Source organism: Pongo pygmaeus, chromosome 7, assembly GCF_028885625.2.
Source record: "Pongo pygmaeus isolate AG05252 chromosome 7, NHGRI_mPonPyg2-v2.0_pri, whole genome shotgun sequence".
NCBI lineage: Eukaryota > Metazoa > Chordata > Mammalia > Primates > Hominidae > Pongo > Pongo pygmaeus.
The window spans coordinates 43,067,425-43,091,939 of NC_072380.2; the positions used below are offsets into that span (position 1 = coordinate 43,067,425).

General features: G+C 45.2%; 1 protein-coding gene across 1 annotated transcript in view; it reads left to right on the forward strand.

The window, feature by feature from the left end:
• Positions 1-627: 627 nt before the first annotated feature.
• Positions 628-24,515, forward strand: part of CHRNB3 (cholinergic receptor nicotinic beta 3 subunit) — a 38,230-nt gene continuing 14,342 nt past the window's right edge. The window contains exons 1-3 of the mRNA XM_054499780.2: positions 628-860; positions 11,692-11,843; positions 13,693-13,737. Coding sequence (XP_054355755.2) covers positions 809-860; positions 11,692-11,843; positions 13,693-13,737 — 249 coding nt within the window. The 5' untranslated portion in view covers positions 628-808. The remainder of the gene's footprint in view (positions 861-11,691; positions 11,844-13,692; positions 13,738-24,515) is intronic.

Genomic DNA, 24,515 nt, shown 5'->3' on the forward strand with positions numbered 1-24,515 from the left:
TAGGGAGGCTCCAGGACATACTCATGACTTCAGGTCCAACTGGAAAAGAGAATAGAGAGGCCGGGCGCGGTGACTCATGCCTGTAATCCCAGCACTTTGGGAGGCCGAGGCGGGCGGATCTCCTGAGGTCAGGAGTTCAAGACCAGCCTGGCCAACATGGTGAAACCCTGTCTCTACAAAAATACAAAAATTAGCTGGGCATGATGGCAGGTGCCTATAATCCCAGCTACTCAGGAGGCTGAGGTGGGAGAATGGCTTGAACCTGGGAGACGGAGGTTGCAGTGAGCCTAGATTGCATCATTGCACTCCAGCCTGGGTGACAGAGCAAGACTCCATATCAAAAAAAAAAAAAAAAAGAATAAAAAGAAAAGGAAAAGAGAACAGAGAAATAATGGGGATGAGAAACTTTTCACTATGGATGTGGTAAAGTGTGGTTCTTCTGTACGCAGATCTCCAACTGTAAGAAAAATAGCACAGAACATTCAGAAGTTGTCTAGCTTCATCCTTTCTCCAGTGCCCTGCATCTCTTGCAAGGGAGTAAATTAATAAGTCAGGAGTTAGGACCCAGAGATATGTTTTAGACTTACACGATCTGACAGCTGACTGCAAATCAATGAAGTGCACTTTGAGAAGCGGCGCACTCGGCGAGAGGGGTTGAGATTGTTTTATTCCACTCCAGGTGTTGCTGTCCTCTTGGGTTCCACTTCGGATTTTGAACCCCTGTATTTTCTTTTCAAAACCCCCTTTTCCAGTGGAAATGCTCTGTTGTTAAAAAGGAAGAAATTGTCTTTCTGAAACTGACATCACGATGCTCCCAGATTTTATGCTGGTTCTCATCGTCCTTGGCATCCCTTCCTCAGGTAAGCACAAGTCACAGTAGATTAAAACTACAGTCGCACAATTATTTAAGCAGAGGAGGCAAAACTATGGTGTTGATAATGTTCGAATTACAACATGTAATGCACAGGATACATTCAGGATAACCTTTAAAATGTGGCCCAAATGAGTAATTCTGTGAGATGTGGGGTTTTTTTGCTGAAGAAATCATATCTATGATTTTCATAATGTTTATGTTTTTGTCATTTGCTGCGTTTCTCCTTCTGAATCACTATGAGCTTGGTAAGAAAATACAAAAGCAGGAAAAACATTATTGAATGCACTGAGCATTACTCAGAGAATTGTTCAAATATTTGGCACAGAAATTTACTATATCAACATTTTTTATCATATTTACCAATAATTTCTATATCTGCGTGTAGATACTTAATTTTGTCCAATATGCCCTGTAGACCTATATATTTTAATAAATCTGTGTATGTGGGTAGATTTAGCATGTTTATATATCACAATTAAACACAAATGTATCAAAACTCTATGAATATGTGTTTTATGTGACTATTATCAACTGAAAATAGAGGAATTTTTGATAAGGATAAAGGACAAATAAAAGGAAAAAGTGAAAGATAGAGACAGAGATGCAGAGAAAGAACAAAAAGAGAAAAGGAAAGAGGAATAAAGTACTGAAAGGCTTTGGGGATTGGTCATTCGCACCTGCCAATTTCCTGGGTTTGGGAATCATTTCACTTTTTGTGTAACTTGAGAACAGAAAGTTTTCCCCCATTGAATCAGAAACCATCTGAAACCGCAGCCAGATGGTGAGAAAAGTGTCGGTTCACTAGCAATTTGTATTAATTTCTCAGTAGTATTTTTGCCACGTTTGATTATTGTAATTTTCAAATGGAGAACTGGAGACACTGAGGGAGATTTGCCCAAATCCAGAAATAAATTCTACATTTCAAGGTCCCAAGGCTGTGAGGCACCTGAACATTATCCTATTGTCAAAAACGCCTTTTCTCAGACCAAGGACTCAAAGTCAAACAGGGATTTCTAAATGCAGAAAGCCTCAAACTCACTTTCAAATATCATGAAATTTGGACTTTTCAAAGTCTTAAATGCAGTTTGCCAATCACAAAAATAAGAAGAAACTTCTGTGTGTTTGAGCTTACCATTAATGTACGTGTGTCTGATGTTTTTCTGTCTGTATTATGCTATTTATCATAAAATAATTGATTCTTACCACTCTTTTCCCAAGGAATGATTTCTCTCAATGGTTAGCGAGGGTGTTTAGCATAAACTCTCTTGGTTCAGCTAAGCCTCGTCCTTTGTGTACAATCATGATTACATAAGAAAACTGGAATTGCTTGGCCTCTGGCATTGGTCTCCATTGTGTGGGCTGGAAGAGTTTGGGAAGATTGTGTGATCTTTCACAGATCTATAATAAATCTAATAACCTGTGATAAATCTTACATCTGTATTTCTAGATCCATCAGCATCTGCTCATATTTTTAAATCTGTCCCATATTTCCTTACATTTTTTAACTTTACTATTCATTGTAAACAAAATAGTTTCTTTTTGTTATGCAAAACTACTTTTTTCAAATTACAAGAGGCAACCCCTTCATTTTTATATTTCTGGTTTTTGTAAAAAGGATCCTCGGGTGTGGCCATTGGATGTCTCTCATATTGCTATTTCATATTTTGTGTGTGCTGTCTGCTCTCAAAAAGCAGGAGGTGTATCTTATTTATCTTCCCATCTCTCTTACAACATGATGATATGATAAGACATAATGTGTTTATTCATTCAATAAATACTTATTGAGCATCTACTGTATCCTAGGAATGGTTCCAGTGTCTAGGAATGCAAGAAGAAATGAAAACAAAGCCATTTTCTAATAAGTTCTCAGCTGGGCATCGTGGCTCACACCTGTAATCCCAACACTTTGGGAGGCCAAGGTAGGCAGATCACCTGAAGTCAGGAGTTTGAGGCCAGCCTGACCAACACGGTGAAACTCCGTTTCTACCAAAAATACAAAAAATTAGCCAGGCGTGGTGGCACACCCCTGTAATCCCAGCTGCTCGGGAGACTGAGGCAGGAGAGTCGCTTGAACCTGGGAGGCAGAGGTTGCAGTGAGCAAGAGATCACACCATTGCACTCCAGCTTGGGCAACAAGAGCGAAACTCGGTCTCAAAAAAAGAAAAAAAAGGTCTTATGCTATCAAGAATCCATTAAATATGCATTCTTTGATTTCACCATGAGGGCTAGCTCCATGGGTTGACAGAAGAGGCTGCCATATTTGCGGTATGCTTTTTTTTTTTTTTTTTTTTTTACAGGCGTGAGCCACCGCGCCCGGCCTTGTTTTTTTTTGTTTGTTTTTTTTTTTTGAGACGGAATCTCGCTCTGTCACCCAGGCTGGAGTGCAGTGGCAATCTTGGCTCACTGCAACCTTTGCCTCCTGGATTGAAGGGATTCTCCTGCCTCAGCCTCCCGAGTAGCTGAGATTACAGGTGCCCACCATCACACCTGGCTAATTTTTTTTTATTTTTAGTAGAGATGAGGTTTCACCATGTTGGCCAGGCTGGTCTCAAACTGCTGACCTTAGGTGATCCACCCGCCCCGGCCTCCCAAAGTGCTGGGATTACAGGCATGAGCCACCGTGCCCGGCCCAATTATTTCTTTTCTGTCCTGGCTGAGGATAAAAAAATGGCATTATCAGTAAAACCATAAATAATCCTGAAGATTTTAATGAAATCCTGTTCATAAAATTATGGACAGATGTTGATGGATCTAGAAATACTCACAGATCTGAGATTTATAACAGGTTATTGGATTTAGTATAGATCTGTGAGAGAGAAAAGTTTTATCTATTAAGTCTTATCAGTTGTTTGTACCTCAGTGTGAGTTTGTCAAATTTTGCTAAAAGCGGATGTTGATATGGAGGTGGGAAGAGAGCAGGGGCATCTGAGAGACTGAGGAAAGGAAACAGAATCAAGAATAAAGAGACTGGTCGGGTGTGGGGCTCACGTCTGTAATCCCAGCACTTTGGGAGGCCAAGGCATGCAGATCACTAAGTAAGGAGATGGAGACCATCCTGGCCAACACGGTGAAACCCCGTCTCTACTAAAAACACAAAAATTAGCTGGGTGTGGTGGCACATGCCTGTAATCCCAGCTACTTGGGAGGCTGAAGCAGGAGAATTGCTTGAACCAGGGAGTCGGAGGTTGCAGTGAGTGGAGATCATGCCACTGCACTCCAGCCTGGCGACAGAGCAAGACTCTGTCTCAAAAAAAAAAAAAAAAAAAAAAAAAAAAAAGAATAAAGAGACCAAGGGTGCTGCAATGGTTCACGTCTGTAATCCAACATTTTGGGAGGCCAAAGCAGGAGGATTACTTGATCCCAGGAGCTCAAGACCAGCCTGGACAACCTAGTGAGAGTCATCCGTCTCTACAAAAAGTTTAAAAATTAGCCAGGCATGGTGGCATGCTCCTGTAGTCGCAGCTACTCGGGAGGCTGAGGCAGGAGGATCACATGAGACCAGGAGGTTAAGGCTGCAGTGACCCATGATCATGCCACTGCACTCCAGCTTGGGCAACAGAGCAAGGCCCTGTCTCTATTAAAAAATAAAAACAATAAAGAGACCAGAAGGTCAGGTCTTCAATTCCAAAGGAAAATTTCTTTGTCTTAAGGTGTTACTAGGGACCTTATCAATATCTTTCATGATTTCATTCAGTGGGGCTGAGAGAGCCCCAACCCCCTCACAGAGGTGTCTCTCCAATCCCCTGGTAGCTGTGTTACTTTTACCTGACTGCTGTGTCTGTTGAGATAAACAGCAGCTGTGAGTGAAGGGCTGCTCCCCAGTCATATGCACATCTTAAACTCTGGCAGTCTTTTGTATCTTGAAAACAGCAAATATCTGGGGTTAATAGGCCACATTTTGTGGATGTTTCATAGACACAAAGACCCTAAAAGCCCGGAAGGTGTGAGCTGCTGGAGGCCTCAGCCATCACCCATTTCCTTTTCTTATTGGGAGATGTTAACTGCTTGGAATCAAGACCAGAACCCATGGTCTCTAAATCAGAGTCCAATGCCTCTCATTATTAAATAAATATTTGTTGGATTCTCATCCTAATGAGTGATGACTTTGGAAAGGGAATCAGCTTTCTGAGCCAACAGCAGCACGCTCTCCCAGAGCCTGTCCCAGCCTGAGCTTGGTGCACAGGAGATGACCAGCATCAGGCCAAGTGCGCTCCATCCCTGTCTCTGCCTCCGAACTGAAGCCTTTGCATTTGCTCTCTGCCTCTCCATCTTCCTTCCTCTGCCCATGGAGTTGTCTGTCTGGCCCCAAAGGAAATATATTTATTTAAAATAGAAATAAACATTTATTTATTTATTTATCAGAGCCTCACTGCACCACCCAGGCTGGTCTCAAACTCCTGGCCTCAAGCAATCCTCCTGCCTCAGGCTCCCAAGTAACTGGGATTTACAGGTGTGAACCACCACACCCAGCCCCACAGGAAATATTTTGACAAAGAAAAATGAGACAAAGATTAAGCAAGGAGGCCAGGCACGATGGCTCACGCCTGTAATCCCAGCACTTTGGGAGGCCAAGGTGGGCGGATCACCAGGTCCGGAGATCGAGACCATCCTGGCCAACATGTTGAAACCCTGTCTCTACTAAAAATACAAAAATTAGCTGGGCATGGTGGCACGTGCCTGTAATCCCAGCTACTTGGGAGGCTGAGGAAGGAGAATTGCTTGAACCTGGGAAGCAGAGGTTGCAGTGAACCAAGATCGCGCCACTGCACTCCAGGCTGGCAACAGAGTGAGACTCCGTCTCAAAAAAAATAAAAAGAATATAATTCTTCCAGGTAGTACATTGCTCTAAATAACAGTAAAGCATTCTGGAAAATACAATTCTAAGAGCAAAACATCAAAAATAGCAATAACAGCAAATATACGTATATCGAATTGAATTTTTGGAATAAGGGAAGATGGCTGGCCTGGCTGCCAGAAGACCACGCAGGCCACCATCAGCTGGATGGTCCTGGGCAAGCCTCCTCTCAATGCCCCAGTATCTTCATCTATAAAATGAGGGGCTGGGATGGTCCTGGAGGTACTTCTTGGCTTTATTGTCTTAGCTTCATTATCAGTTCACTTTTCCTTCCTCTTTCATTGAGGCTAAAATTGGGTCCAAGCTTCTCTAAGAGATGCATCCATGTCCCAGAGTGGTGGCTCATGCCTGTAATCCCAGCACTTTGGGAGGCTGAGGCAGGCAGATCACTTGAGGTCGGGAGTTCGAGACCGGCCTGACCAGTGTAGCAAAACCCTGTCTCTACTAAAAATACAAAAATTAGCCAGGCATGTTGGTGCACGCCTGTAATCCCAGCTACTCAGGAAGCTGAGGCATGAGAATTGCTTGAACCCAGGAGGCAGAGGTTGCCATGAGCCAAGATCATGCCACTGCCGTTCAGCCAGGGTGACAGAGCAAGACTTTGTCTTAAAAAAAAAAAAAATATATATATATATATTATATATATATATATATATAATATATATATATATATATATGTATCCACAATGGGGGACACTCATCTTCTGAGAAAAAATTCTTGGTTTCTCAATGGATTACTGAGATGGATCTTAGAATATTGTGATTAATTTAAAATATAAGTTATTTTGCAAAAATTTGGTCTATGCACAACTTTCCAGGAATCCTTTTATTCCATAATACAAAGACAGCACTTGTCCTGGAAACCTTGAGCGCATCTGTGATTTTACATCTTCGGGAGCAGTAAGCCAGGCTGGCTCTGCCTCATTCCCCTGGGTCACAGAAAGCCCCGTTATGGCCTTTTGTTCATGTGTTCATTTGTTCATTCATCAAACATCATCAAATATTTATGGAGGCCCTGGTCTCAAAGGATCAACTGTGAGAAGCACTTGGCCTTTCTCATAATGTTGTATTTCACAAGAAGGACAAACCAGGAACATTTCCAGGCTTGTCCTCTAAATCTGCTCCAATAATGCCAATGACTTCAGCTTCTATTTTGGAAAGGTTCTGGAAATTTAAGATATTAGGCAGAAATCATTTAATCTTTGGCTTTTTTTGTTAGGGGGATAAAGTCTGTTTTGGTCAGAACAGATTTGCATTAGTCAGGCTGCCATCACAAAATACCATAGACTGATTAAAAACAGACATTTATTTTCTCACAGTTCTGGAGGCTGGAAGTCTGTGATCACGTGCTAGAAAGTCAGTTTCTGGTGAGGGCTCTGTTCTGGCTTGCAGACAGCTGCCTTCTTGCTGTGTCCTCACATGGTGTGTCCTCTGTGCCTCCTCCTTATAGGCTCTGTCTTTAAATACAGTCACATTGGGGGTTAGGGTTTAAACATTTGATTTTTGAGGGATATAAACATTCAGTCCCTAACAGCCAGTACGGTTCGTGCTTTTTGTTAATTCAGACAGAAAGTGTGCCTTCTGACAGTGGTAACAGAGGTGGAGATGTATGCTGTGCCTGAAAGAGCAGAACTGCTTGCTGCCCCTAGATCTTGCTGAAGAGCAGGATTCCTATACCTTCACAGGGAGCACAGCTGCGTAAGTGCAAACGCTAAGCATGTCAGGTCAGAATTCTAGATTTCCCCTCCCAACATGCAACTCCACCTCCTTTCAGAGTGACTGGACAATTTTCCTTTTGGGAAAGGAAGTTCATGGTTACAGTCCCTGCTCATCTTCAGGAACCCTCTCTCTTATGTGTCCAAAATTCTCCCGGCTCACTGTTGTCTGAGCTAATAGATGTGTGTGTGTGTGTGTGTGTGTGTGTGTGTGTGCGCTTGCATGTGTTGGTTCAGGCATCATTCAGTTGTTCTCGGCCTCCCTGGCGTGCCTCCATCCATTGTGAGATGGTGTCTTCAGTAATTTGCGCTAATTTGGCTGACCTGGGACTCATGGACTCTGTAAGAACTTCAGCATCTCAGCAGCTAGTCAGGTGGTGCAAGCAGCCATCAGGGCTGTGTTCAGATGCCTGTCAGTGGCTACAGTGGCTACAGTGGCTTAACCAAATAGGAGATTGCTTTTCTCACATACCAAGAAATTTGGAGGCCAATAGTACAGGGTTATCAGAAACCCAGGTTCTGTGTGTCTTTCCATTCTGCCCTCCTAATGTGTGTAGCTTTCATTGGTTTTCAAGACAGATGAGTGGCCAAATCTCCAGTTTCAGACAAAAAGAAAGAGGCAGACATGTCAGATCAAGTCCATCCTTTTTAACAACCTTTCCTCTAACCACCCCAATCCCAACAGCTTCTGTTTGTATCTAATTGGCTACATGTGCCATAGGCCATTCCCAGATGCAAGGGAGCCCAGAGCTGAGCTTTTAAGCTGGCACCATGCAACCCTGAATAAAGTTAGCATCTGTTGCCAAGGAAAAGGGGGGAATGCCTGTTGGGCAGGGAACTGGCAGTGTCTGCCACAGTGCTGCTGTGGTTTGAATATGTTCCCCAAAGTTCATGTGCTGGAAATTTGACCCCCAACACAATAGTGTTGGGAGGTGGGGCCTAATGGTAGGTGTTTGGGTCATGGGGGCACCACCCTCATGAATGGATTTATGCCATTATCATGAGAGGGGTTGGCACCCTCTTGTCTCTCTCACCCCCTCTTTGCCCTTCCATCATGTTTGATGCAGCAAGAAGGCCCTGACCAGATGCCGGTGATCTCACCAGATGCTCATGATCTTGGACTTCCCAGTCTCTAGCACCATAAGCCAATAAATTTCTGTTCATTATAAATTCCTCAGGTTGTGGTATCCTGTTGTAGCAGCACAAAACAAGTGAAGACAAGTGTCTTTCAAACAATATTCTCTGCCTTAGAGGAGGGGGCTGCCTGACCTGGGGATAGATGGAGGAGGACAGCTGTGTCCTCACTGCTTCCCTCTTCTCTTGAGCAATTCACCTCTGGTCCCAACTCTCCAGATGCCCCTCAGTAAAACAAAGTCCATGAAGCTGACTGCATTGTTGCTTGAGTGGTTGTCCACTCAACAGCCATTAGCTCAACAGCTGCTGGGTGACAGTCACTGTTCCAGGAGCTGGGAATACAGGAGTGAGGAAGACAATCCCCAACTTCCTGGAGCTGGCATCATCTAGGGAGGGGAGACAACAATAAACAGATAAATGTGATATGATTAGGTTCTCTACTGGAAGATGAAGTACCCTAAGAAGATAGAGAGGAGAAGGATTTTTAAATAGTGTAATCTGAAATGACTTACTCAAGGAAATGACATTTGAGCAAAGACTGGACAAGTGAAGGGATGGCTGTGGGCTCTCCGGGTAAGGGTAAGAACTTTCCCCAAGCAGATGCATTCTGGTTTGTTCTGGGAATGGCAGACTGGCCCGAGGGCTGGGAAGGAGGATGTGGGCAGTATGGTGGGGGTGGTGCACAGTTAGGGCCATATGGGGTCAGGGAGACTGTGGAGGGACTTAGGATATTTCTTTCTGAGTGTGATGGGAAACCATCTGGAGCACTTAGCAGGGAACTGACATAATCCTCTAGCTGCTGTGTGGGGAACGGACTGTAGAAAGGTCAAGAGTGGAAACAATTAGGAAGCAGTGCAGGAGCCCGAGAAAGAGAGCATCTGTGCCCTCAGCGTGGCCCCGGTGGAGACGGTGGGGAACAATCAGGGCTGGGATGTATTCTAAAGGATATTAAGACCTGACGTGGGGTGGGAGAAAAAGAGAGGAGTCAAGGATGACTTCGAGAATGTCCCCCTGAGCAAATGCCCCCTAGAGGTTGTGGGGGTCCAGGAAGGTTTCCTGGCTCTTTACAGACGGACACCCTGGTGGCTGCCCAGCTGGCTGCTCCCAGTGCTGCTCTTGGTACTAATAGTAATCAACAGATCAGTTTTTGTTTATTTAAAAAAAATTTTTTGAGACAGGGTCTTGCTCTGTCTCCTAGGCTGGAGTGCAGTGGTGCTACCACCACTCACTGCAGCCTTGACTTCCAGGACTCAAGCCATCCTCCTGCCCCAGCCTCCCAAGTAGCTGGGACTATAGGGGTGTGCCACCACGCCCGGCTAATTTTTTTATTTTTGTAAGACAGGGTCTTCCTATGTTGCCTAGACTGGTCGCCAACTCCTGGGCTCAAAAGATCCTCCCACCCCAGCCTCCCAAAGTGCTAGGATTACAGGTATGAGCCACCATGCCTGGCCTACAGTTTTTAAATAAATAAGCACAAATGTAAGGTTGCGTCTCTCCCTATCACTCATTTGCATTTTATGTGGAGGAAAATGGGGCTGGGCACTGTCAGAGGACACAGCCCACCTCACCCACACCTCTGAGGTGCTGGGATAGAGGCACCTGGAATTGCTCCTCTCTTAGGAAAGTGCCTACGGAAGCCTTCTGCACACAGGGGGATGGTGCACTGTTTTGCTTTTCTTCCTAAAAGAATCTCTGGATTTTGAGTGGGCAAACCTGGAGGGTATGTCTCTCATGAGATCGTTACCCAGCATGTGGGTGTCTCAGTGGGAAGAAAAAGGTTTTCTATGGTCAGGACATGGTGCAGGATGAGTTGCTGTAGGATATTAATCGGGTGCTGAACAGACAAGGAGAGGCAGGTTAAAACTCCCATGCTGATCAGTAATGGGACTGCACCTGTGAATGGCCACTGCGCTCTAGCCTGGGCAACATAGTGAGACCCTGTCTTCTTTTTTTAAAAGTAGGGGGCTTCCTTGTTTTAAATGTGATAGCACGGCATTGTAAGGAAATAGAACTCTATTTTGGGACTGCATTCCTAAGCCATTTCCCCAACTGGAGGGTTAAAGCTTAACACTGGGTGTTTCTGAGTTTCTCACACAGTGAGGCGCTGGGCAGAGTGTGACATCCTGGCTGCTGACCAAGGAAGGACTTTGTAAGGAAAGACTTCCTTGGGAAAAAGACAAGAGGACCGTGAGGGGCACACGGCTGGTGTTCAGTGACCACGTGCCGACTCTGACATCTACTAACACACATAAAACGAACACCCACTATGGGCCAGGCCCTGTTCTAGGTGCTGGGTAAACATGATCAAATATAACGCCCACTGCGCCCGTCGTCAGGGAGCTCCAGAGGAAGACAGGTGTGACAAATGACAAGAGACTCCCAAAGGGAGATGCTGGAGGCTCAGGGACAGAGAACAGCTTGTGGGCAGGGCCCATCTCTGTGAAGAGGGAGCGTTGCAGATGGGACTAGAGGTGGGGGTCGGGGTGGCTGCAGATGGAGCTTTTGGGACGTGGGTGTTGACCCTATGATGGGAAAATCTCATGAGAGAGTGCAGCTCTGGGTAAAATGTGGATTCTGGGCTGGGCGCAGTGGCTCACGCCTGTAATCTCAGCACTTTGGGAGGCTGAGGCAGACAGACCACAAGGTCAGGAGATCGAGACCATCCTGGCTAACACGAGGAAACCCCGTCTCTACTAAAAATACAAAAAATTAGCCGGGTGTGGTGGCAGGCACCTATAGTCCCAGCTACTTGGGAGGCTGAGGCAGGAGAATGGTGTGAACCCTGGAGGCAGAGCTTGCAGTGAGCCAAGATCGCACCAATGCACTCCTGCCTGAGCAACAGAGTGAGACTCCGTCTCAAAAAAAATTCACACACGCACACACACACACACACACACAAAATGTGGATTCTGTTTTCAGCTGTGCGTGTTTGGAGGGAGGTGGGAGTGGACGTGGAGACTCTTGCATGCTCCAAGTTGCCTTTCAGGAACTGGGCTGTTTAGAAACAGACACAGCCTATGGTGCAGGAGGCCAAGGCCACAGGAGCCACGGGACACTCATCCAGGCATCGTGCCCCTCCCATTAACCCAAGTCCCCCCATGATTCTTTTACAGCCACCGCAGGTTTCAACTCAGTTGCCGAAAATGAAGATGCCCTCCTCAGACATTTGTTCCAAGGTTATCAGAAATGGGTCCGCCCTGTATTACATTCTAATGACACCATAAAAGTATATTTTGGATTGAAAATATCCCAGCTTGTAGATGTGGTGAGTAATCCTTGGCACTTGGCTAAAAAGAACATGCATTCCTTAACCTGTTTATGAGTCTAAAATATATTTTTTTCTCTATGTCTGCCATTTCAATTTTAAAAATAATTTACTGTGAGAGAAAATCTGCCCCCAAGAAGCCACTAAAATGACCCAAGGAAAGAACGAGAAGTTGTCACGGGGTAAATTTTCATTGCAGCACTGTTAGTGTGGGACGATTTTGCTGTGGGGAGGATGTGGTTGCTAAGATAGTCATTGCTCCTGGCCCGGTTTGCTGAACACCCAGGGAGGAGGGCTGGGAACTGCAGAGAAGAGGGGCTGAGCCTGGGGCTGACGTGCTGTGATCTTGGATCCTCCCTGGCTGTGCCCTGGGCTGGTAGGGGGGTCTGCAGGGAGACAGGGTGGTAACAACAGTGCCCAGAGCAAGGCCCATTCCTGCTCTCCCTAGGCAGCCCCGTCACCTCTCCTGAAATCACCCATGCCTTCACATTCTACTTTTCCTTTTGAGCTTGCCTTTCTGCCATGATTGTGTTCTTAGAAGAAACCAGTGAACTTTAACTCCCTAAATGCAACAAAATTGTCCTGCTATGATCCCCAAAGCCCCAGAAGAATCCTCCTATGTTGTCCGTATTCTCCACCCGACTACACACATGTGTGCACACTCACCTGCCCTGGCTGGCTCAATACCCCAGGATTCCTTCTAGGAAGTCATGCAAAGCCCATCTCCAATTTAGCTATTATTTCCCTCTACTTTGTACCTTCATTATTATTATTATTATTGTTGAGACAGAGACTCTGTTTCACGCAGGCTGGAGTGCAGTAGCACGATCTTGGCTCACTTGCAACCTCCGTTTCCCAGGTTCAAGTGATTCTCCTGCCTTAGCTTCCCGAATAGCTGGGATTATAGGCGCGTGTGCCACGATGCCCAGCTAATTTTTGTATTTTTAGTAGAGACGGGGTTTCGCAATGTTGGACAGGCTGGTCTAGAACTCCTAACCTCAGGTGATCCACCCGCCTCGGCCTCCCAAAATATTGGGATTATAGGTGTGAGCCACTGTGCCCAGCCTACCTTGTACCTTTATGTTTTTTTTTTTTTGTTTTTTTTTTTTGAGACAGAGTCTCTCTCAGTCACCCAGGCTGGAGTGCAGTGGCTCGAGCTCAGCTCACTGCAAGCTCCGCCTCCTGGGCTCATGCCATTCTCCTGCCTCAGCCTCCCGAGTAGCTGGGACTACAGGCACCCGCCACCATGCCCAGCTAATTTTTTTGTATTTTTTTAGTAGAGACAGGGTTTCACATTCATTCAGGATGGTCTCGATCTCCTGACCTTGTGATCCGCCCTCCTCGGCCTCCCAAAGTGCTGGGATTACAGGCGTGAGCCACGGCGCCCGGCCTACCTTGTACCTTTAAAGTGCCTTATGGGTTATCCAATTTTATATAAATATAGCCACAATGAACTGCTACTTGTTTCAGTTGTTTTTCATTTTAAGAAAAATCTGCATGCCATTTGACTATTTATATGCCATTTGACTGTTTACATGCCATTTGACTATTGTAAATTGAGAATCTTTTGCACTTTTAACACCTCAAAGGTAAGATTCAGATAGATTTTTCTGATCAAAACCAAACAAAAAACAACTGGGTGTGGTGGCGTGCACCTATAGTCAGCTCCTTGGGGGCTGGGGTGGGAGAATGGCTTGAGCCCTGGAGGTTGAGGGCGCAGTGAGCTATGGTGGCACCACCGCACTCCAGCCTGGGCAACATCTTGAGACTCCATTTCTAAAACAACAACAAAAATCACAACTTATTTTCACTTCAACTCACAGTACTTTTTTAATTGTCGTTTTCTTAGGATGAAAAGAATCAGCTGATGACAACCAATGTGTGGCTCAAACAGGTAAATTTCAATCCAAGGATTGTGTCTGCTAACCCAGACACTTATTTTCTATTTAGAAAGTCTCCCATCTGAAAAACAATTATTTAAGAGGGCATATCGTGTTCCTCAGGGAGATTTGTGGGAAGGGTCTATGGCTTTTATTTTCCATTGTGAGTGTTGGGGAGCTGATTCTGGCAAGCCCCTGGGTACACACTGTTGTGCGTGGTTGCTTCCAGCAGTAGAGCTGCTCGTGGAGTGGTCAGAGGTGACTCTATTGCCATAAGGCCTGGGGATGGGCCCTGGGACCACTTAGAGAAAACAACAAAGAGCCTCCAAGATGCACCACTTTCCCCCAGGTACGGAACTGCAGCTGGGTAGGAAAATCAGGGCTACATCCTCCCTAGCCTTCTCTGGTCCTCTGTGGGTAGAATCTACCTCTAATACCTCTTGTTGCTTCCAAGGAAGAACTGAGCCCTGAATGAGGGAATAACGGGGCTGCCCATTATTAATTTCGGAACAGAGTGAAGCCCAAAAAAAATGATAAATACGTGTTTTCCTGACATCACTGAAAATGCATTTTGAATCGTTTTCAGCTTTCTTCTTAGATAATTGCTTTTAGCTTGGCTAGAGCTTATTTCCTAAAGTCAGGGGAGTGTGCCCAAAGGAGTTTGTTCTAGGATTGTCCGTAAATAATTACCATTCAAATCCCAGTTTCGCATATGTTATCTACAAAGAGAAAATATTGAGATTTGATAGCAGGTAAGAAGTTTGGTTTATCCCAGCTACTCGGGAGGCTGAGGCAGGGGAATTGCTTGAACCCAGGCAGCAGAGGCTGCAGTAAGCCAAAATCATGCCACTGCATTCCAGCCTGGGTGACAGAGCGTAAGCCTGTGTCAAAATAAATAAATAAATAAACTTGGTTTAATTGCTTGTGTTTTTATTTTGTCAGTGTTTTTTTTTTTTTATTTAGTTTTCTCATATCCATTTACATATTTATCTGAGACACAGTCTCATTCTGCCGCCCAGGCTGGAGTGCAGTGGCATGATCTCGACTCACTGCAACCTCTGCCTCCCAGGTTCAAGTGATTCTTGTGCCTGAGCCTCCTAAGTAGCTGGGATTACAGATGCCGCCACGACGCCCAGCTGATTTTTGTACTTTTAGTAGAAACGGGGTTTCACCATGTTGGCCAGCCTGGCCTCAAACTCCTGGCCTCAAGTGATCCGCCCAATCCAGCCTCCCAAAGTGCTGGGATTACAGACTTGAGCCACTGTATGTATTTATTTATTTTTTAGATTCAGGAGTTACATGTGCAGGTTTGTTACATGGATATATTGCGTGATGCTGGGGTTTGGGCTTCTAGTGAACCCATCACCCAAATAGTGAACATTATACCCAATAGGTAGTTTTTCAACTTATTCCCCTCCCTCCCTCCTTCCCTCCCTCCCCCTTCATCACTTTTGGAGTCCCCAGTGTGTTTTGTTCCCATCTTTGTGTCCATGGGTACCAGTTGTTTAGCTCCCACTTCTAAGCGAGAACATGTAATATTTGATTTTCTAAAGTTTTTTGTTTGTTTGTTTGTTTTTGTTTTTCTTTTTCTTTTTTTTTTTGAGACCGAATCTCATTCTGTCACCCAGGCTGGAGTGCAATGGTGCAGTCTCGGCTCACTGCAACTTCTGCCTCCCGGGTTCAAGCGATCCTCTTGCCTCAGCCTCCCAAGTAGCAGGGACTACAGGCACATGCCACCACGCCCGGCTAATTTTTGTATTTTTAGTAGAGACGGGGTTTCACCATGTTGGCTAAATTGGTCTTGAACTCCTGGCCTCAGGTGATCTGCTCACCTTGGCCTCCAAAAGTGCTAGGATTACAGGCGTGAGCCACTGCACCCACCCTAAGTATTTTGTCCAGATATTGCCTAATTTGCCCCATAGTTTCAAAATATTCCTGGTGGGATATCTTTCTGCTAATGCTTTATAAAGAGCAATGGATACAAGAAACAGCAAGGAGCTTCCCCCAGCTTCATTTCATGTCATCAAATTTCTCCCACCCAACAACTTTAGTGAGATTTAGAGAACTATCATGATTTTCAGTGCTTTCTACTCATCTGATTCTCTAATCAGTAGAAATGGTCAGAATATTGTTTTACTTGCAAATAAAAATATCCAGAAGAAAATAATAAGCTTGGAATGTATATATAAAAATACCATTTAAATAAACATATCTTGCTGTACACCCATCTCATTCCCCAGTGACTTACCCACTTTTGCAGTTCAGAGGCCATAGAATTGGGAAGTATTTTGAGTTGATAAAGGCCAAGAAGAAATCCTATATTCAAGCTTGCAGGGGAGAAAAGAACCCACACTTTCCTCTTAAGGTGAAAACAGGCTTAGAAGTTAACAAAAAATCAAACAAACACACAAACCTTTACTTCACGCCTCCTTCCCCCACTGCCCTCTCTCTTTTTTTTTGAGTCTGTGTCTCACTCTGTCGCCCAGGCTAGAGTGCAGTGGGTCGATCTCGGCTCACTGCAGCCTCTGCCTCCTGGGTTCAAGAGATTCTTCTGCCTCAGCCTCCCGAGTAGCTGGGACTACAGGCACATGCCACCACACCTGGCTAATTTTTGTATTTTTAGTAGAGATGGGGTTTCAGCATGTTGGCCAGGCTGGTCTCGAACCCCTGATGTCAGCCCAAAGTGCTGGGATTACAGGCATGAGCCACTTTGCCTGGCCGAGATTAAGCTCTAATCTCTCACATAAAGCAGGAGTCCAGGGACTCTGGGCCTTCACCTGGGGATAGTAGGTCTTTTCACTTTTCTTGTGCTTTTGAAAACAAGGAGTCATTTTGGCCAAAGAGAACAGCATTAGACACAAAAGAGTGGGCGCTGAGGGCCCTGAGGGCCTCAGCTACAGCTTTGGAAAGGACTTCCCACAAAGTGTGCCACCAGAATCCCAGAAGCCTGGTGGGTGTCTTCAAACCAAGGTGGAATTAAATCCTTAAAGTCAATTCAATACCAAAACCAAGCAGGAGAAATCCACAGGCATGGAGCACACTGACACTTGGAAAAGTCAGCCCACTGACTGAAGTTCCCATTTAATAGAAGCAATAAGAATAATCGACTTTTTAAGGTATAAATGTGTAAGGTACAAGTGAAGTTTTGTTACACAGATATATTTGTAGTGATAAAGTCTAGGCTTCTAGTGTATCTAAACACTAATGTACATTGTAACCATTAGGTAATTTCTCATCCGTCATCCACCTCCCACCCTCCCACTCTTCCGAGTCTCCAATATCTATTGAGATTAATATACTTTAATCGTGTTTAATTCACAAATGCATAAATGAGGTTTATCTCATTTAAACCTCTCTACCACCTGACTTAGGAAAAGAGACATCATTACCCCTGTTTTATAGAGATAGAAGAGTCCAGTCCTCATCCGGCAGGAATCTGGGTTTCCTAACCCCTGGCCGGGATCTTTCTGGCCATATGCAGCCTCCTCCCTGAACACTAAGCCCTGCTTCTAGATCACAGGAGGAGCCAAAGCAGGAGAAATGAAGCTTCACATTCCAGAAAACTACAGAGGATATAGTCAACGCAACGTCTATTTGCACAGATTGAGTTTGGAGTGGGAAATGTTACAGTGGATATTAGTTAATACGCGCTGTTATGGCACAGACAATGTTGGGGCAGAAAAGAAAGGTCATTTTTATAACAGTGGGTGGCAAGAAGGGAAGGCTGCCTGCAACAGGAGGCATTGAGCTCTGCCATGATGTTATTTTTATGCTTTTTAAAAAAAGCTTTTTGGCCGGGCACAGTGGCTCACGCCTGTAATCCCAGCACTTTGGGAGGCTGAGGCGGGTGGATCACAAGGTCAGGAGATTGAGACCATCCTGGCTAACACGGTGAAACTCCATCTCTACTAAAAATACAAAAAAAAAATTAGCCGGGGGTGGTGGCGGGCATCTGTAGTCCCAGCTACTTAGGAGGCTGATGCAGGAGAATCGGTTGTACCTGGGAGGCGGAGCTTGCAGTGAGCCGAGATCACATCACTGCACTCCAGCCTGGGCGATAGAGCAAGACTCTGTCTCAAAAAAAAAAAACACTTTTTAAAGCTATATGGATTAAAGAAAGCTGAATGATTAAAAAAAAAGATGAAAAAAAGAAAACCAAGATAAAACAGATATTTATAAAAAGCTAGCATTGGTGTTTTACACAGATCTTAGTTCCAGAGCAGCTAATAATAATATTTAAGATTTACTGAGTACTTATTGAGTGCCCAGGCACTATGCTAACTGTGTAACGGGAATAATCCCATTTAATTTTCACAGCCATCCTATAAGGGAGGTTCTATTATTATCCTAACTTTGCAGATGAGGAAACTGAGAGATGGAGAGTGGAAGTGACTTGCTCAGGGTTAAGCACTGTTAGGGAAGTCCGACTTATGTAGAGAAATCTTTCACTTGCCTTAGACTGGAGGGAGAGTTTGGAGAGTGTCCTGTTCTCCTCTTAGTCCTGTTCCTGTATAATTTCCTAACCCTGGTCTTCTAAGACTTTGATTCCTCAGTCTCTGGAACATCTGATGGAGTTGGTCTAGAAAGAATTCAGGAGAGAATGAAGTTAGGATCCACTCCATCTTCCATCCATTCACCAGGATTTATTGACATCCTATGTGCCAGGCGCCCTGCTAGATCCTGGATGTATAAAGAGCAACACACAGCACCGCCTGAAAGAAGAGGACATAGCGTTAGTTACCAAAAAATAATTACCATGATAAATAGCACAAAGAAAGTACATATAAACCACTGTGGAGCTTAAAAAATGACAATGAGACAGGAAGAAAGTCAGGGAAAGCTCCCAGGAGGAGGGGATATTTAATTTGAGTCTTCCAGGACAAACAGAAGTTCTACAAGCCAAAAAGGTGGAGAAGTTGTGAACCACCTGAATAGTGAATAGTAGTCCAATAACACCGCTATCCAAAAGCTCTCACATTTGAGCAAACCCATTGGTAACTCTTTGCAATCATCTCTGTGTCCCTCAGTCAAAATGAAAACAAAAATGCCCAATTCCCCCTCTTTCCTCATTTGCCTCCCAGACACTGAAAAATGTTCTCTAATTCATATCCACATGGAGAAGAAAATTCTACATACTTGGAACAAAAGCATGTTCCATGGTAGCGCATACGAATGAGATACTTGTGGGGTTTTTTAAGTCAATTATCCTGTCTTATCCTCTGTTTCCATAGCTCTCCTCTGGTATATTTAGACACTCTTCTTCTATCCTCTCAACCAAAGAAAGAACTTTATAAAGCACAAATCTAGTGACATCCAGAGGAAGTCTTCCACATGGTGCTATTTTTATTTTATTGATTTTATTTTGCAAACTAGTTTGTCTTCCTCCTTTGTACTTCCAGACAGTAATCAAAACCCTATAAACTATAAATATATTGTTAACATTGACTCACTAGAACTACGTGAGAAAGTACTTACTGCCCCAGCCCCTCAGATCCTGCTCCGTTGTATCAAGGTTAGGAAAATGTGGAAAGCACCGTAGAGACAATGAAAATTAAACTGACCTTTTTTTTTTTTTTTAAGATGGAGTCTTGCTCTGTCACCCAGGCTGGAGTGCAGTGGCATGATCTCGGCTCAGTGCAACCTCCACTTCCTGGGTTCAAGTAATTCTGCTTCAGCCTCCCGAGTAGCTGGGATTAAAGGCGCCGGCCACCACGCCCAGCTAATTTTTGTATTTTTAGTAGAGATGAGGGTTTCATCATGTTGGCCAGGCTGGCCTCGAACTCCTGACTTCAGGTTATCCACCCGCCTTGGCCTCCCAAAGTGCTGGGATTACAGGCGTGAGCCACTGTGCTGGGCGAAACTGACGTTTTTTGAAATGACACAAGGGTTGGCCGTTTTGCCTAGATGTTACAATAGAAATAATCATTATGGCAACAAATGCCAAATTTACTCAATCCATATTTCCTGAGAGCCTGCTCTGCACTGTGTAAGTGATGCAGGGCAGGTGAACCCCAAAATTGGGGCTTAGTCTGGCTTCACCGAGGAAAGAACTCAAGGACAGCGGCAGCAGAGATACTGCTCCCTACAGACCATGGCTACCCGCCAGCAGTGCGCCCAGGCGAAGGTTGCAGGCATATTTATACCCACCTTTAATTATACGCAAATTAAGAGGCAGTTTATGCAGAAATGTCTAGGGGGGTGGTAACTTCCAGGTCATTGCCATGGAAAGGGATGGTAACTTCCGGGTATTGCCAAGGCGATGGTAAACTGACATGGTGCCCAGGTGGCCCTGTCTTATGGAAAGCCGCTTCTGCCCGGCCCTGTTTAGCTAGTTCTCAATCTGGTCCGGTACCCGAGTCCCCGCCTCCAGAGTCAGTTTCGCCTTCTGCCTCATAAGGCCCTGAGCTGGGCGCTGTTGCATATAAAAATAAGGCAATGAGAGGACTAAATGACCTGGCTTCACTGTAGCTGAGACAGTTTGTTCTCCTCTCCCCATGACAATCCTGAGGAAAATAAAACTGCTTGAATGTCTGCCAAGGCCAATATCTTAAAGTAGCAGTGTCTTTCCAACAGCTGATGTCTGTTTTAGATCAAAAAAAGTTCAGCAAACATGAAGGCCTTATTGGATAGACCCCTGGAGCTGATTTCTCAGGAAAAATAAGAAGCAGACCTGTTGTGGAAAGGTCAGGCTAGTACTAGAGGTCTGGGTGATCTCCCCAAAAGTCTACCATCCGCAACCTGGAATGGCACTTATAAGTTGATGAATTCATCTCAGATCTTTCCTCATGATCTGATTTTCCTTCCTTTTCTGCAACCTTACTCTAACCTTAGCAAAGGAGGCCAAGTTTGGACTTCTTACTCAAGTGGACCCTAGTAAGAATTGAGTAGGGGTCAAAGGCCTACTATATAGACTTGGGCAAGTCACTTCACCTCTCTGACCCTCAGTCTCTTCATCTATTAAATAGAGGTGATGCCTAGCTCACAGTGTTGTCTGGGGGGGTTACATGAGATAATATATGTGAATGTGACTAGCTCAATAAATGTTACTTTCTGTTGCCACCTTTGAGCTTTTTCATCCTTTTTTTTTTTGAGGCAGAGTCTCACTCTGTTGCCCAGGCTGGAGTGTGGAGTACCGTGGCGTGATCTCAGCTCACCGCAACCTCCGCCTCTCGGATTCAAGTGATTCTCCCACCTCATCCTCCTGAGCAGCTGTGATTACAGGCACGTGCCACCATGCCTGGCTAATTTTTGTATTTTTAGTAAAGACGGGGTTTCACCATGTTGGCTAGGCTGGTCTGGAACTCCTGACCTCATGTGATCGCCTGCCTGGGCCTCCAAAAGTGCTAGGATTACAGGGGTGAGCCACCACGCCTGGCCTTCATCCTTAATAACAAATCACATTTCCTGGCCTTAACAACTCATGAATTTAACAGGAATATGAAACATATAATATGTCATGTTGCTGCCTTTAGGATTAAAATGAATCAACAAGAATTTGGCTTTAAGAATTTCACATCTAAGATGACTGGAGATCCCAGGGATGTCCCAGAGAGTGCAAATCAAGACAACAGCAAAGAATATTTGTTCCTTATTATCTTTTGGTCCTATTAGCATTGAAGTAAGAATAATTTGGGGACTTGGCTGAGTGCGGTGGCTCACACCTGTAATCCCAGCACTTTGGGAGGCTGAAGCAGGCAGATCACGAGGTCAGGAGATTGAGATCATCCTGGCTAACACGGTGAAACCCAATTTCTACTAAAAATACAAAAAATTAGCCAGGCATGGTGGCGGGTGCCTGTAGTCCCAGCTACTCGGGAGGCTGAGGCAGGAGAATGGCGTGAACCTGGGAGGCGGAGCTTGTAGTGAGCCGAGATGGCACCACTGTGCTCCAGCCTGGGTGACAGAGCGAGACTCTGTCTCAAAAAAAAAAAAAAAAAAAAAAAGAAAAAAGAATAATTCGAGGACTTTGTTTATAGTTTTTTTAAAAAGCCTTACGATTTAGGTTTAAATAAAATTTGGCTCTGGGTTGTGGTTTAGCTAGACATTTATGAGTGATTGTTCAGGTAATACATGTAAGAAAAGACAATTTTAAGGGATTATATATATTTGATATGGATTTGAAATTGCAATTTTCTGAATGAGGAAGCCTAAAGTTGGAGTGTTTTTCCGTTTTTTTCTTAGTCATATATTAACTTTGATATTTGGCTCTGACATATCCTGTGCGCTCCTGTTTCCTGCAAAAACACAGCTCTCAAGCCGAGAACTGCTGTGATGTGGAGCTGGTGTTTGACGACGGCTTTGAGCATCTCAGCTGGAACACACTATGCAAACACGGAATATTATTTCTCATCTCTTACCCTAAGAAGGGAGAGAGAGGAGCTTAATCCCCAGATGCCACCAGGGTTTCAGAAAGAACAAAGAAGTGACCAGAAAACCTTGCAGCCCCTTAGAGAACAAGATAGAGGTTTGGGCTCTGGCTCCTCAGCTGGGCACTGCTGACTCCACCACTTGCAAATGTCCTGTGGCTTGTGCCATTCTAAACCCACAGAGGTCCTGGTCTACAGGGCACAGCCAGCTCTGTGGTGAACACACATCCTGGCAGGAATTGGGTGGGCTGGGCGTGGTGGCTTCTGCCTGTAATCCCAACAATTTGGGAGGCCAAGGCAGGAGGATCATTTGAGGCTAGGAGTTTGAAACCAGCCTGGTCAACATAGGGAGTCCCCTGTCTGTACAAAAAATAAGAAAAATTAGCCAGGCGTGGTAGTGCATACCTGTAGTCATAGCTAATAGGGAGGCTGAGGTTGGAAGATGGTTTGAGCCCAGGAGGTTGAAACTGCAATGAGCTATGATCACACCACGGCACTCCAGCCTGGGCGACAGAGTGAGACCCTGTCTAAAAACAACAGAAAAGAAACTGGATGAGCCCTCTGATGGGCATCTCAGGGAGAATGCTCTGTGATTCCCTGTCTGATAGCAGAAGGACACTAAGGTTGTGAAGAATGCTCTCTCACCCTTGCAAAGCAGTGCAGCAGCTGGAGATCAGTGACTCGTCCAAGTTGTACAGCTAGTAAAGCACAGTCCTAGTGTGGAGCTCAGGGCTTGTGAGTGGAGTCCAGTGTGCTTTCTCTTTTGAGGCCACCTGTGTTAGCAGTATTGACCACAAGTCCCACCTAGCCTCTTTTTCTTTACTGGTTAGGAGCAACTGAGTCTGCTCTAGATCCCTTTAATATCCTCCTCAAGGATCTGAAGGCAGCCTGCATTCACGCTCTCCTTCCTTCCTGCCCCAGCACCTTCCCACAGGCGGTTCCATCTTTGGCCAGACTTTCTTCCCCACGCAGCCCTGCCCCACTCAGAATCCTTCTTTTTTTTTTTTTTTTTTTTTTTTGAGACGGAGTCTTGCTCTGTCACCAGGCTGGAGTGCAGCAGCACGATCTCGGCTCACTGCAAGCTCCGCCTCCCGGGTTCAAGCAATTCTCCTGCCTCAGCCTCCCGAGTAGCTGGAACTAAAGATGCGTGCCACCACGCCCAGCTAATTTTTGTATTTTTAGTAGAGACGGGGTTTCACCATGTTGGCCAGGATGGTCTCGATCTCTTGACCTCGTGATCTGCCCACCTTGGCCTCCCAAAGTGCTGGAATTACAGGCATGAAACACCACGCCCAGCCCTCAGACTCCTTCTTACCCTGCGTGTTTAGTCTAAATGTCGTCTCCATGGAAATGCCTTCCCTGTCTACTCCACTGTTCTGTATCCCATACCCAAACTGTCTCCTTTATAGCAACTGTCAGGAGGTGTGGGTATTTGTTAGTTGACTGGTTTATCATCTGAGTCAGCCCCAGGATAAGAGGTCAAGGCAGCTGTGCTCAGTGCTAGTACATGCCTTGCATATTTGATGAATGAATGAACTATTTGAAAACAGTGAGCCCCATAAACCACTGTCTCTGTTTTATCTCTGGTCACAGCTGTTAATCCTGCTGTTGAAGGTCAGGTAAGCAACACAAATCTTTCTGACTTAAAAATACCTCCCCCTGAGGCTTGTCCTAGTTCTCTTAGAACAATTTATAAAGCTGGTATTTGTTTGCTGCAGTTTTGCAATTTGCAACAAGACAGAAGTGCTAGAATTTTAGTCATCCCCCATCCTCCTTTGCAGGATAGAACTGGGTGTAGGTAAAGACCTTCGGTGCCTGTAGAAGGAAGGAAACTGGATCCAAGAAGCAGGTGATTTCATTTCCATCAATCTTTAGGTTCCAGATGGAGGAGCTGTGCGTTTGGGCTCATTAGCTGTGCTCACTAAAGATGGACCTGGAACATGACAGCACAGCCCTAGCCGGTCTGCCCAAGTCTGCGCCTGTCCCCAGTGCTCTTAACTATGTGCTTGCAGCGTGCTGCAGCTGCATAGCCACCCAGGTTCTTCCCAGGATCAGCTGAGAACCTTTTAGTTGCAAGTGACAGAAAACCTCACATAAACTAACACTAGCAAAAAGAGAACTTATTAGCTTTCACAATCGGAAAAGTCCAGGGACAGGGCTGGCTTTACCTGCAGCTTCATCCTGGGCCCCTGCTATATTCCCAGGACCTGGTTCCTCTCTGGGAGTCTCTGGGCTCCCTGTCCTTTGTGTTGATTCCATTCTCATCCATACCCTCCCCTGGAAGCAGGATGTCTACATCAACTCCAGACTCAAAATGCTTCCTATAAGCCAGGCGCAGTGGCTCACACCTGTAATCTCAGCACTTTGGGAGACTGAGGCAGGTGGATCACTTGAGCTCAGGAGCTGCAGACCAGCCTGGGCAATGT